The sequence below is a fragment of the Zosterops lateralis genome (assembly GCF_965231275.1).
Source record: "Zosterops lateralis genome assembly, chromosome: 3".
In the NCBI taxonomy this organism is placed as follows: Eukaryota; Metazoa; Chordata; class Aves; order Passeriformes; family Zosteropidae; genus Zosterops; species Zosterops lateralis.
Genome location: NC_139764.1, coordinates 30,097,418 through 30,112,222, shown reverse-complemented (window position 1 = coordinate 30,112,222; position 14,805 = coordinate 30,097,418). Strand labels below are relative to the sequence as shown.

The 14,805-nt window shown below is 36.8% G+C and overlaps 1 protein-coding gene across 1 annotated transcript in view; it reads left to right on the top strand.

Moving 5' to 3' along the window:
• The window catches only part of PRKCE (protein kinase C epsilon), a 283,512-nt gene that overhangs the window by 216,495 nt on the left and 52,212 nt on the right, over positions 1 to 14,805 (top strand). Inside the window, exon 11 of the mRNA XM_083855960.1 lies at positions 12,334 to 12,488. Within this exon, the coding sequence (XP_083712086.1) occupies positions 12,334 to 12,488 (155 nt within the window). The remainder of the gene's footprint in view (positions 1 to 12,333; positions 12,489 to 14,805) is intronic.

Sequence of the window (14,805 nt, the reverse complement as noted above, 5' to 3'; positions counted from 1 at the left end):
CATTTGATGACAATTAGTAATAATATAAATTTGCAATGAATTTTTTATTTTAATATGCCCAGTGTAAAGAACTGAGCTTGAGTTTGAGGAAATGAACATTGGCATGATAATGTGCCTGTCAGAATACTATGAGTCAATAACTGTAAGAAAAGAGGGAAAAAGAGGGATCCTGAATAAAAATCTGGAATTGGACATGAATGGAAATACCTCCTAACTTACATCAAAAAAGCAACATCTTTATTTTTGTTGTCATAATTATTTTGTTTTGGCTTAGCCAAGTTCCCAAAAAGAAATCGTCTTTGGTAAAAGCAGCAAAACAAACTGCTGGTTTATTTTGGTTGTTTATTTCATGCGAGCAGAGACAGTTACTCAATGCCGATGTCTCATTTTAAGGAACTTTAAATCCTCAGAAAAGTTTTCTTAGTACAAATGCAACTACTTTTTCTATTCAGAACATCATGTTCAAGCAAGCCTTAGACTTTTAGTTATTTCTGGCATCTAGGGCATAGTTTGTGAACTGATATGACAGTATCTCATATAAATTTTCCATCTGGATGATCACAGTGCAATACAAGTTTCTTGCTGTGTTGTCAAGCTAGAACTAACTGTTGTCACTGGCTGACCTTCATTTTTAAGTACGTGGGAACATTACTGAAACACTTCACATAATACAGAAGAGCTGTTTCTCTGTACTGAGTATCTTTATGTTGCCAAAGACTTCATTCATCTCCTTCTTTTGAAAGGAGCACAGGATTCCCTGCCCTCCCCCATCACAAACTTTCTGAAAGTGTAAGTCAATTCCTTAACAATCTCACAAAGGGTACCACAGGAGTCAGTGGCCTGGTCTAATGTACAAAAGTTAGAAAATCAAGTCCTAAAACAAGGCTAGAGAAGGTTTTATTGAGCTCTGACTTGTGTAAACTTGCTGAATACAAAATACAGTGTTCTTCTTGGTGCATCAGTGAATAATCATGGAGTTTTTTTCCTTAGTGCAAGGTGATTGAGTTTGTTTTAAGAGTAAGGAGATATGAGGAAGGTGCAAAGATGGAAACATTAATCATTAGGGACTTGTACAGACTGTGAAATTATTAGAGTAAGAAGCTCGTACTGTGAAATTGTTAGAAGCTCTCTTTCATGCTCATACTTTGTTTTCCTAGTTTCATTTGGTTGCTCTTTTTCAGGGAAAAAAATTTATCTGTGGAGGAAGTACCAGTCTTTTTACCATCCTTCTTTTTTTACTCAGGTAGAAATAACAATTTAAAAACACTAAAGAATATCTAGTAGCAAATGTCTATAACACACAGAACATCATAAATGGAATATCTAGGCAGTGTGTAAAGAAGCTGGCCCTGCTGCAGCACAGTTTTTCCAACACTCATTCCCACATTACAGGGAAAGAAGTTTGAAAGCTGTTGGAGAATTCTGATTTAATCCTTTCTTAATAAATGCACTAGTGTTCATATCAAGCTCCTATTAGGCAAGCTAACTTACAGGATAGCATAACAAATGTTTGAATAACTTTTCCATCTGTTTGCTCTGCCTTCTCTCCTTCTACATTGTCTAATACTCTGTTCATAGGCAAGTAGAATCCTGAGCTGGGAAAAGGAGCAGGTTTTTCCAGTGCTAAATTCTGTAATGCAAGAAAACTCTGCCTTCAATCTGGTGCAAAATTTGTTCTTGCATGGGGAGAGAGGAAATACCTACACATTTATACTTTCTTTTCTAACAAATTCTGAAAACGTAAACTGAGAAACTTAAATTTAAAATGTCCTCATGTATTTCTGCTGTAGTCTACGCATTTTGGTTCAGTATGCCTGGTCCTGATATATGTGACTACGAGTCATTTCTCAGCAGACAACTTTTGATAGCTTTTATACAAGTAACTCGTTGCTAAAGTCATTTAAAGTAGATTTCTCCAAGGTCGCAACTGGCAGTTGCACAAATCTGAGAAGACAACTTCTGACTTCCAATCAGCTGATTGCATTCCTAGAAACAAAGAGCACTGTTGCCAGTGTATCACGACAGTGATCTAAGAACTTGCCCACTCAGCTGATTACTTCTGGTTGGGTTTTTGGGTTGTGGTTTTTTTGCAGTACTGGATAATTTCTGAGAAACTCGTTGCCAGATGAGTATTTTGTCCTGTCATTTTCATTATCTTCCTTAACTGGGTTCCTTTCCCTTCTGATATCACTGCTGCTGGACCAACTGGCTGCATTCCCCAGAGTGTTCCCTATTAGTTTTGTATCATCTATTGTGTTTTCCTGTCTGCTCAATGACATAAACTAGATGCCCAAACAGCATAAGAAACAGGAATTGCAAAGACAAGGAAGGTACTGGAGCCAGCCTAGGAGCTGAGGAAACACCTAGGACATGTGCCATCTCTAAGCTCCTTAGTAGAATATAAACAGGCTAAAAGCTGTTCTTAGGAGTTCTGAGGTGGCTTCAAAAATTTTATAGTTAGTTCTGTTTGGAAGAGAGTGTTTATATTTTTCCTATAAGAATCAGAACAAAGGCATATTAATAGCTCCCTGCACATTGTAACATTTTCTGCATAATGACATTTTACAGGCTTGATATAATTTTCTGCCATGTGCATCAGGCCATTAAATGAGAGGTCTTTAAAATTATCTCACCAGAACAGTTCTTTTTTCCAAACAACACCAAAAGAAGATGAGATCAAAGAATTTCATAAAAGGCGCTTTTCACAGCTTATCTGTCATCAAATGAAGGTATTAGGGAAATGGCCTGAGAAGCTTTTCCTACTTGATACCCCTTTTGAAGTGACTAGAACTACAAAACATGCCATTTCTGCAGAGGATTCCAGTTGTGTTTCTCCCTTATATGAGAGGAAGGGCACAAGAACTGTATTACACTAGCTGGGACCCTTCTGGGGTCCTTGCTCTTGGACCTTGCTTGGCCTTTCATGGGGCAGGCAGGAGGCAGGGCTGCTACCCAGAGAGTGCCCCTTCCCTGAGCTCACCATGGAGCTCATGGCTACCAACACTGCAGCTGGGAGCGCACTAAAAGGTTTGCCCCAGCTCCCAGAAAAATCCAGTGACAACACAGCACATATCCGCCCAGGATAATTTGGGGTTGAAGATCTTCCCAAATTCAGAAGTCGTTTTGTTCATTTCTAAGGCTAGAAGGTAGCAGTTTGAACTGATGAAATGCAAATGCACGTAATTTGTTCAGCATTTTCATTGCATGCCCTTGTCTAATAAATTCCACATATTACAGTATTAAAAATTTAATCCTGATCTCAACCCCATTTAAGCTAAAGAGAGTCTCACCACTAAGCTCTGTAGGTATGGTGTCAGAAAATAAGATAGTATATTATAGGTGTCTCATAGAAAACATTCATATAGGGAGGAGGTATTATGTCCATCAGTGACCAAGAAGAACAATAACCAAAATCATAACTCTTAATTTAAAGGAGGAAGTAAAAATGAAATGAACTTTAAAACTGAATGGTTTTGCTCTCACATGATAATATATTAGGGTCTTAATATGAAATTTTGTCTATTCAGGCAACTCAGGGGTAGAATTTTATGTCATATTCTCAGTGAGTAAAATGAGAGCTCTGTGGAGGAGAGCAGGCTGACAACTCTCCACCTGCTGTCTCTGTGTGACATTGAATTACTCTAAATTTCATCTTTTTTAAAAAACAGGATTAATTAAATTTTGGATGATACTTTCTTTTTACTAGAGCTAGTATGAGCCTGATACACCAGCTAATCCAATGCATAGTAAATTTGGTCCAGATAGTAATCTGACAAAATTCATTATCTGAGAAAACATTAGGAAGATTGTATTCAAGATCAGTGTTCATACCTTGCACAGGAGAAAGGTCTATGTGAGGGAGGTAAATTTCATCTGTGATTCTGAGCTATATATGATTGCTGGTTGCAGAGTCTAGGGTATAGGTTTTATTCAACCATACGTTCTCATATTCCAGCATTTATGGTACAGTTGAAGACACATACATTTCAGAAGTGATGCCAATGTGCCTGAATTTTGCTTGCCACAGTAATGTGGGATTAGGGTCTTTGAATAATTGAAACATTCAAGTAAACTGTTCTAGAAGAATCAGTGCTGGAGTGATAAAAAAGGGCACATTTTTTCACTCTCAATAAATTCAGGACAGGCTGTCTTCACTTTGGACAGCTTTAGAGTATTTCCGGATATGTTTTTGGAACTGCCATAAATAAAACTTTCTTCTTGAGTGCTGGTCTAGGTAAAATTTAATGGTCCCTTGAACTTTTGGCAAAGAATAGGTGAGGTCCTGGATAACATATCCTGTTTTGAATCATTAACTTGTTACTTCCATGGTTCTGTGACCTACTGCTTGTACATAGTAAGTCCCTCACCCAAGCCAGCCAATTTATCTCAAGATACGTAACACTAGCCACGTTTTCCTTGTTGAGTAGTACTATGGGATGTGTTATGGGCATGAAAAACATGTTAAGAACCCCATTTTGTTCCAGTATTCATGGATATTCCATAAGGAGACAACATAAATCTCCCATGACAAAAGTGACATACCAGGATTGCTTTATGGTGTACAGAGATCTCAGACAAACGTCTTGCTTTAAAACCCCTTTCTAGTAACTCATATTATAGCTGAGTAAATGCTGCAAGGCAGGTCTTTACAGTAATACACTGTAAAGCATTTGAAAATCTCCATACTGATTCTGAAAGCAATGTTTGAAAAATAATTGCATTTGATTTGTAGCTTTCTCTGGCCATTCACATGGTATGATATGATAGAGTACAGAGGGATTTTTGATGTCTCAAGAAAGGTCAGCTATTCTTGAACCCTTTCTCAGGATTTTAGAAGTGGTTTTTATCCCACAAGCTCTCAACTAACATAATATCTGAGGTGTCTACAAACAGAATAGAAATATTCTGTAATCAATTTTGTTAAATCAACAAAAAACAGTAACCAGTTCTTTTTATAAGAAACAAAGGTGGAAAGCCCAGAATTTTTTCTCTAAAGGTATTATATAACTTCCAGCACAGCTAGAAATTGATACTTGGAGTAAGATACTTTGAGAATAAGAAGTAATGCAAATTATTTGCAGCAGTGAAAGAGTTCTCAGTGATATTTTCTGCAAGTACTTAAACAGACTGCCAGAGGAGGTGAAGAAGTGCTTATCAGAGGTGATTTTTAAGAGAAGGTCAGTTTATTTTCAGTAACTGATACAATTTTTTGACCTGCGAGGCAGAGTATGTTCAAGGAATATCATTCACTACTGGCTTTTGCTGGTGACAAGGGGACTGAGAAGGGAGCAAGGTATTTCTGGCAGAAATGAGACTACACTGCAGTGGAATGCAGACAAACCCATTTGCCCTCTGACAGGCCAGATTAGCAGAGGCTCCTGCTTCTAGGTCTTTGTGGGCCAAATTGAGTCCATTCAGCAGGGCTGTTCAGGTCACAGTTTTAGATCTTTGGCTTACAGTGTCCAGATACTGCCTTGCAGCATTGAAAAGGTTAGTTCCCCTTAGCTTAGGTACAGCTGGTCCTGCTTGTCAGCTGTAGGATAAGCTAGATGACCTTGCAAGACTTCCTTATCCAGTTTTGTGTAGTTCTCTGATTCTCTCTGGTCTATGTTTTAACTTTGAGGCAATTTGTTCAAGGGAAAAAAAAAAATAAATTGAAATTACTGGGCAGAGCTGAGTAAAACTGATCAACCAGCCCTAAATATAATAGTACTCACCAGCTTGAGAGAAATTTGTGGTGTCAGGCTGACAACAAATCCTCTAATACGAAATCTGAACATAAGCATTTTGTGTTAAGTGAAAGATGCAGACTCTCATGCAAAATTAGATAGCAGTTACTATGTACAGGTCATTTATTCCAAGAAATATGGGATTCGTAGAAATTGTTCCCTTCTTATTTGGAACTCCATGAAAGCCCTGGTACAGAACAGGAAAAACAACACAATTAGCCCTGAGTATAAACACTGAAATCAGAGACAGATAACATGTCATAGTGTCCTGTTGGAGATTGTTACTGTGAACTTCAAAAAGGAATCACAAGAACAGGAGAGAGCTTCTTGTTGTTTTCTTTAGTGTTGTACCTGGTTTTTCTCTTGGATTTATGTTTGTCCCTCCTAATGCTGGGATGGTGGAAAATGAATCTGCTGTCCTGGTTAGTCTTTGTCTCAGAGTGGTGAAGGTTTGCATATAGTTTTGTGTACAGTATGCCTGTGCAATTTCCATCAGAAGCAGGAAATGTTTATTTAAGTTCTGAGGGGTGGGACGGTTGCTGTAGTTTTAGGTAATTCTAAACAAACTGAGCATCCTGTTTAAATAGAGCTAAGTAATCACAGTTTTGCATTAGTTGAAGAAGAATTCCATACATGCAAGACGTGAATAAAATATCATCTTACAGAGCATACCAAGGTGATATATTTACCTGACTTCTTGAGCAATAAAAATTGTATGTTTGACTTTTGTTTGGCAACAAGTTTAGTGGCTAAACATATCCAATTATGTAACAGTAGTCTACTAGAATGTGAACTATTTTACATTTACCTGTATTTGATACACAGATTGGTTTCCTTGATACTTTCAGGGGCCTCTGAAGAAATCTAATTCAAATGCAACTTTCTGAAATTGGGAGAAATATCTGTATTCATACAAAGAACTTGGTTTAGGGAACTAGTGAGAATCAGGAAGAACTTATTCACAGCCAGTTGTATGAAAAGATAAATGGAGGAAAAAATGGTTGTTGGAGTAGGCTGCTAAGATTTATCAATTGTGATTTTTGCTTGAGTCCATGTTCACTGCCTTTCCTGAATGATTTTAAGTATTATAAAAGTTGAACTGGGAGACAAAATACAGTAGTGAAAAGATTTGTTCTCAGACTTGTGCCATGGATGCACACCTCAGTTTTGAAACTGGGAGACAGATTACATGTACATTACATTACAATTATTTTTGTTTTGTAATGTTTCAGTAATGAGGTTATGTTGAACTGCATATGGGCCCTCCCAGCTGTTAGCACTTGTTTGAAAGAGAAAAAAAATGTTTGTATTCTCCAGATTGAAGCGATAATTGTACATGGTTTTATGTCTATCAATGGATTGTCTTTAGACTGCAATTTAATGAGATTTTAATTGGAAAACAAACAAAGGACAGATGGGTTAATGACTAATAGCAATTTTTAAAAAGTCTTTTGAGAGCTACACAATAATTAATGTAAACAATACATCAAAGTCTTTCCATGTCTAACCTTTCATACAGAGTTTACGTAGAAGCTTGTTCCTTAACAATGGTATTATTCCCCATCTAAACAACTAATAGACTGTATAGTGTCATCTGTTAAATCAGAACTGATTGGCAAGATTATCTGGTCTTACTAGTAGGAAGGTCTTGGTCATTAATCACACCTCCACAAAGAGGAGCTGGATTGAATCTGTTATGTCCTTAGATTTTATTGCTATTGATGTTTCTGGAAACCTCCCCTCCTTTTCCCAGTTAAAAACATGTACAATATTCCAAAAGAAAAAAGGTAGAACCTCTGTCCAGTGAAACTCATAATGCCTAAATCCAAGCAAATATAAAGTGGCAGGGAGTGCACGTAATACATAGTCAGATATAAACAAAAAAATATAAAAATAAAACTAAATATCAGAGAATGGCAATAATCACAATAAAGTGTGAAGTATTAGAAGGATTTACTGTGGATCAGGGGGTGGCTATTTTGAATGTCAAGAAGGATGAAAAATTAAATTGGGACAAAATTAAAGGAGTAGAATTAGAGAGCTCAAACAAGATTTCTAGATTAACTAGTAAGCATACTCCTCCATTTAGTGATAAGGACAAAGACTAGAAAAAAGGTTACTTCTGGTGTCCATTTTTGATGACACAAAGCATGTAGGGGACTCTCAATTAAGAAAGTTGAGAGGTGAGACTCAAATCAAAGAGATATTAAGACAGCTGTTATGGATTGCAGTACGACAGTTACATTTATAATCAGCAGATACAGTGGAAATATGGAGTTGAACATGGTTTGTTTTTTTTTAACTCCTAGCCTGTTTATTTCATATCCAGTTTTCTTTTAAAGTCTCTTATTCATGCACTGTGCTCTGCTTTTGTTTCCATTTGTTATTTTAAGTATTCTCATTCAACCATATCTTTTGAGAAATTCAAGGAAAAGCAGTATGATTAAGGGCTAAAATAAACCATAAAAAAGAATCAAATTACTTCCAAAAACATATTAGTTTACTTTACTTCAGAAAACATATTAGCTTACTTTGCAGTACTTTTTTTGCTTTATAGGTGCCAAGAGAGGATTAGTCTGTAATGTCCTTGTTTGTGATTTTGCCTTTTATTTCAGTTTATGTAATTAAAGAGTTCCCAGGACTGCTTTACATTTATTTTATTCATCAAAACATACTTCCCAAATGTTATGAAAACAAAGTTCAAAAATAATGCAGTCCAAACCAAACCCATTCAATTTTCCCTTGGAACACAATTGATAATAAAGTCATACCTTGTATTTAATTTTTAACTGAGTAAACACTGCATTGTCCCTTAATGTATAATTCTTAAGTGTGCTCACTTTATAGTCTCATACTTCAATGTTTGAATAACTCCTGGTGGTACATGTAGCAAGATAAATAATCAGGAATAATACAGTTAGTTCACTACTATTTGGGAGGATTTCATCCTCTCTGCATTGAACTCAGAGGTCTCATTGGGTCACTTTGTGCTTACATTATGACAGAAAGAAAGGAGTTGGAGGGCTGGGAACCTGTATTTTGAACATTAACCTTTGATGAAAGATATGTAAAAAGTTTGAATACAAAAATCACAAATCTGGCTGTTGTTGTTGACTTTATGGAAATTAAAAATTGTCAATCTCAGCTCCTATTCATAAAATATTCTCTCTTCTCTTGCATCTTCTTTTCAAGTAAATGTGAGTCTCAGCTGATCACATCATTGTCCTGACCAAAAAGAAAGACAGAGAGTGCTTTTGAGAAAATAGTTTCCATAGGGACGGAATATATTTCATCAAAAAAAGATTATACCTTCTAATGCTGAAATTCTGGTCTGCTGTACTTGTGCATGTTGTGCATCTTACTGTTTCCTCCATGCTAGTGGGCTTTCTCAGATTCACTGTAAACAGAGAACAGAACTTTCAAACTATTTCTTTTTCAGTGAATTCTCAGTAGAAAATGGAAATGTTTACTGAGGAAAGCTGAAAAAGTGACTTGAAATATAAATATGTAGCAGAAAAATTCAATAGCAGAACAAATTCAATTACTGAGCTGTTCATTCTGCTTTTAGTAGGTATACTTTTGATGAGATTGTCAAGTAAGCTCCAGAATCTGTCAAAAATACCCTTTCAAATTAAGAGTGGGATGTGCACAAAAAGGAAAATATAGAAGAGAGAAAGAGAGATGATTGATAAGTATCAGTGTCCAACTGAGGGAATACTCCAAACCTTTTGTTCAGACTGTGTGGTGATAAGATACTATGCTAAAGAGTCTAGATTAAATTTTCAGCTAAACTGTTACGTCCTAAAAAAGACTGGTCTATAATAAAAGAACTCAAAACTTTAACTAAACCCAATTTCTGACATTAATAATCAGCAATTGGGCACTTAGTGAATATCACAAAAAGCATTTGGATCAAACACAGAGTATTTAATATGAGAAAAAAACAGTCTATCCTGCCATGTTAGGAGATGACCCTCATCTATACAACTGTGTGAATCAGTCTTTTTCTGTTGCTACCACTCTTGGGAGTAGCAGCTCCCAGCTCAATGACAAGTTGAGGGTCACCATTTGGGAGTCACAGCTGTAAGGCACAGCACCATCCCTTCACATCAGCATTGTTTGTTTTCTACTTGTCATAGATGCAGCATAACATAGATAGCAACGTTGGGAATTGAGTATGGCTGCTCAGGAGAATGGGAATTGCAGCTTCATTTTCCTTGTTGATCCCATTCAAAGTTAGAATGGCCAAAATAGTAGTGTAAGAAAGGTCAATATCAACAAGTGTTAGGAGAAGTTACTTTAGCCAAGTGTTAGCCGTGCTCTCCTCAGCCTGCAGTCCAATGGGTTTTGTGCTTGAAACACTGAACTGTATCCAAGTGAGATAATCTTAGGGAAAGACCTGCAAGGAACACTTGAAAGTGCTCTTCAGAGATACTCAGTCTGTGGTGCAGCAGTGTGAAGCCTAACAAAGGACGGTGCCCACATCTTCTTTGTAGGAATGTTGTATCCTCTTACGTTATGTTTCAGTAGCAGTACACCTATGCTTTTGACTGACTTCCTCGCAAACCTGACTGTGTTGCTGTTGCCCTTAAGCTCTAGCTTCTGAAATCTAAGACTGAGAACTACCAGATTTTCTTTTAAAAGCAAGGCTATAATTCTTACTGGTTCCAAAGACAAATCAGACAGCCAGCACAAGGACCCATATTTTTGCTTAAAGAAGCAAACATGGTGATAGTTAAACCCTACACCAATGTCAGAAGGTCTACACTATGATTTTGAACGTTTTATATCACCAGTACTGAGCATTACAAAAAGAGCAAAGGCATGGCTCTGAATCCATGCTCTTTTGAGTGTATGATGCAGGCAGAAGCTTTGATGCTATTCTTCAGGAGGTTTTCCTTCCCAGGGAATGGTAAGAAAAGTGTTAGAAAATGTACCAAAGTCGTTAGCAATGTTTTAACAAGAATAGCAGCTCACCTGGCTTTCCATATTTCATTCAGTCCAGCAGTTTCTATGTTCCCAAAATACAGGAGGAAAGGCAAAACGTTTTTTTCTGCATCCTCTTTCTGTAATCAGCAAAATGTCAGACAAACATTTCTAACCTTCTCCAGGAAGCATCCCTGATAAGTAAAACTTTTAGGCACATAATGAGCAGCATTAATGCACATGCTTAAGTTTAAGGGTATTTTTAAGTATTGCGCTCTCAGTCTGAGTCGTAGAGTAGATGATTAAAGACAAATTACAAACATTTATGAATTTCTGGATTAATATATATAAATTATGTAATCTGCAGGCTTGGATTCACTTGGAGGCGCTTAATTAACTTTGATCTGCTGTTGTTTTTGTTTGTCCAAAGCAATGTCACATCTTGTCTCATTTTCTTCAACCCAGCACACCAGACACTAGGAACTAGAGCCAAACTGCAGTGTGACATCAGAGCTGCAGAAGGGTGAAGTCCTGCGCTCACACACCTGTGAATCATGTGACCAGGGAGAGAAATGTCTATGTCATATCACATCAGGATTACCTCAACCTATAACTGACCTCATGTGCATGTAGCTGTAGATAATTAACAGTAAGGAAATAAAGAATGGAAGTAGGAATTAGCCAAGGGTGAACAGGCAAGAAGTTGAAGATTTAGGGGTATTAGTACAGACTGGGGAAAAATATGAAAATTTGTAAGAAACTCTTAAAAAATTGATCTAAATTATATCAAGTAGATGCGTGTCATTTCTTTCCTTATACCTTCACCTGCATTGCCAGTTTAGATAATAAATGGTTCAAGATGACAAGCACATGTTTAGTTTACTGATATTTTCAGTTCTGACTATTTCAACTTGTGCATAACTTTTCGGTTAATGGTGTGACTGCCTGAGAATCTCATTTGCTGTTCTCAAGGAACATTCATTTCTAGTCTAGCCTGTGAAAATAGGCTTGAAAGCTTGAACAGGGAAGTGATAAGCGTTAGAAGAAAATAGAAATAACCTGATACGTATTTTAATAACGTAATCCTATTTCATGATGAGGGTTTGAGGCAATTAAAAAAAACATAAGTAAGTGTTTGAGATTGGCAGCACTGGTTTCTATAGCTTAACAATTCTAAATAATTTTTACATTATTTGGGGAAGATGCTTTGCAGACAACATAACTGGTAAGAGAGAAGTGAAGAAAGAAGAGTGAAATTTGCCCAGCAGCCTGTCAGTAATTGACAAAATTGACTTGTCAGGTTATTATGGCTAAATTTTCTAAAACTATGGTTTTCATGGCTAAATTATAAAAGAAACAACATCACTTAAGTATCTCTGTTATTATATGAACTTGATTATAGTTCCATATGTATTTGTTGATGTGTGGAAGTTTATGTGTGTGTGTTGTTTAATACAGTATTTTGATTGTCTTTTTCTCATTTCTCACTTTAAAACACATCTCATTTTCTTAAGGTTTGGTGGGTTTTGGTTGTCGGCTTTCTCCTTTTTTTGGAATTGTAGCATTAGTTTCTTTCATTTCTTCATGTAAATGCTCCAGTCATTTAAAGTCTAGCTTCATGCAGTCCTTTATGTCACTAAAAGAAATTAGCTAAATAGCACTCTTTAATTAATTTCAGGACCGCCTCTTTTTCGTCATGGAATATGTAAATGGAGGAGACCTAATGTTCCAAATCCAACGCTCACGCAAATTTGACGAGCCTCGATCCCGCTTTTATGCTGCAGAGGTCACATCAGCACTCATGTTCCTTCATCAACATGGCGTCATCTACAGGTACTTTTTTTGATCAAAAAGAAAGTATTCTTGGGGCTTCAGGATGGTTTTGGCTGAAATCCTCCATCTCTTAGCAACCAGTTTTAGATTAGTTGTTTGTTCCAATTTGCTTACACAGAACTTTTTTTTGGCTGTTTATCATTGAGAATGTTAACATTTGAATAGCCTCTGCAGCAGTCGCCAGCTGTGTGTGCCAGTTTTGTGTTCTAGTCCAAATAAAGTGGGTTTGAAAAAGCTTGGCACAGTGCGACCCAGAGGTGACCTTTCTGCAGATCGACGCAATCTCTTCACTTTCCTCTCTGTGCCATAGATTTCCTCTGGGTTTCTAACCCTCTGCCACTTCCTGAGTTTGTTTGTCTTAGTTGTCTCCACTCCGATACAATCGGGATGGTCGTTTGCAATGCTTTGCTTATGCCCCTTCCTCTTGACTGTTTGGGTGAAGGCTTAGTCACCAGCAGGAAGTGGCTCGTTGGAGACAATTCTGATTTGCTTTCAAGTGCCCTGCATCTATTTGAACCTCCCCCACTGGCCTCAGTCTCTAATCTTCAACACCCATGCACACACACACAAAAAGTGCATATTGTTGTGGTGGGATGACGAATGCATTTAGGGATAGGCTTTATTATTGAAAGTGATGATTCGCTTTGAAAAATTTCACCCTGATGTTAATGTGTTTATTAAATCCTTTATCTTGTCATTTCACACTTCCTCTCTGTTTTTATTTGTTTTTAGCAGCCTGTTATTACTTGAGATAAATTCGGGCTTTCACAAGCAACATGCTTAATAGGTTTTGTAACATAAATCTGTCCTGTCAAGTAAAAACTTTGAGTTCTTTAGGTCTAACTGAGCTCTATTTTTTCCCTTGATATTCCTACTTGCAGATTATCAGTTATGACTTGAGGTAGTCATCTCAGGGACAGGCAGACTCAGATTTCATGAGCAGAAACATCAAGATAAGGATATGGAATTTGTCACATTCCTGGCTACATATAAAGGCAGGTCTTGAGAGTGCTAGAAATTGAGAAGGAAATATTAAATGTTTAGTAGCCAGGGTTGAGTGGTAAGTTCCATTAGAAGCAGTTGGCTTTCCCACATACAAAGGGATTCAAAGGCAAATTTTTCCAAGGCGTCTCCTTTTCAGAGACATAGCAAACAGCAGAACATCACAGTTTCTGAGGAAAGCAAATCTCTTTGAAAGTCTTTCCATCAAAAATCTAGTTTTCTTTATAAAACTCTTTGCTAGCTGCAGCTCTTAATCTCCATCTTTTATTAACGCTGATATGTTGTTTGCGTACTGGGTTGTACTTTTGGCCCTGACACTTCACATGGGTTTGTTCTCAAGTGCTGAAGATCCAACACATTTCTTACCTTTCCTGCCCATATCATATTTCCTATTCATTGTCTTCATTTATTTCCAAAGCTAGGTATTTGTACATTCACATAATAGAATTGGCAACTTCAGAATTTATAAGTATCTGTCATAAAGGAAACAGACAAGCTTGGCACTTTGAAAAGGGAAGTATTTTGAGGATTTGTTTCCATAAAATACTTGAGCTAATTTGCTCCTCCTGGAAACTGGAGGCAGACACTTTGTAATTAGCAGTCATTTTAATGATTTCTGTGTACCAGCAAAAAAGAATTGGTATAAAATTACATCTCCCTGCTTTATATGAAGGCACATTCCTTCACCACTCATCTTTCATTGCTCCCATCTCTTAACACACATTTTCTTCTCTCTCTACTCTTTTTTTCCTACCTCTTTTCCCTTGTCCTGTATGTAGCTTCTGCTAGGTGTTGGCTCCTAGATGGATGCATTGAATTGCTTCATGTGCCTGTGTTCTTTCTATGACTTCATCAGCAGAATGCTTCCATCACAGGAGAAATGTCATTCTGAGACAATGTTTCATAATTTAAACTTCACAGTGTACTCACAATTTTTGATTCTGATGCTGTGCTGACATATCTGACATGCAAGCTAGAGTATGACACTGAACTTGTAAATGGCGTGTTATGCTGAGTGTATGATCAGAAGATGCAAGAGAACATGAGTTGTAGGATGAAAGCATAAACTATTGAAAGCAACAGGAAGAAAATAGGAACATATTCAGTTGTATATTGTTTTTACATAGGCTTTTGGATCTTGACATAGCTATAAGAATTATTCTGTAAGAATAATTCCAAACGGTGAGATACTAGGAGTTCAAATATTTGTAAAATGTATATCCCAGTTACACCGTAAAATACAAGAAGAAGAAAGAAGTTAGAAATTATTTTAAAATAATTAGTCATAAGAAAATGTCACAATTCATTCACAATG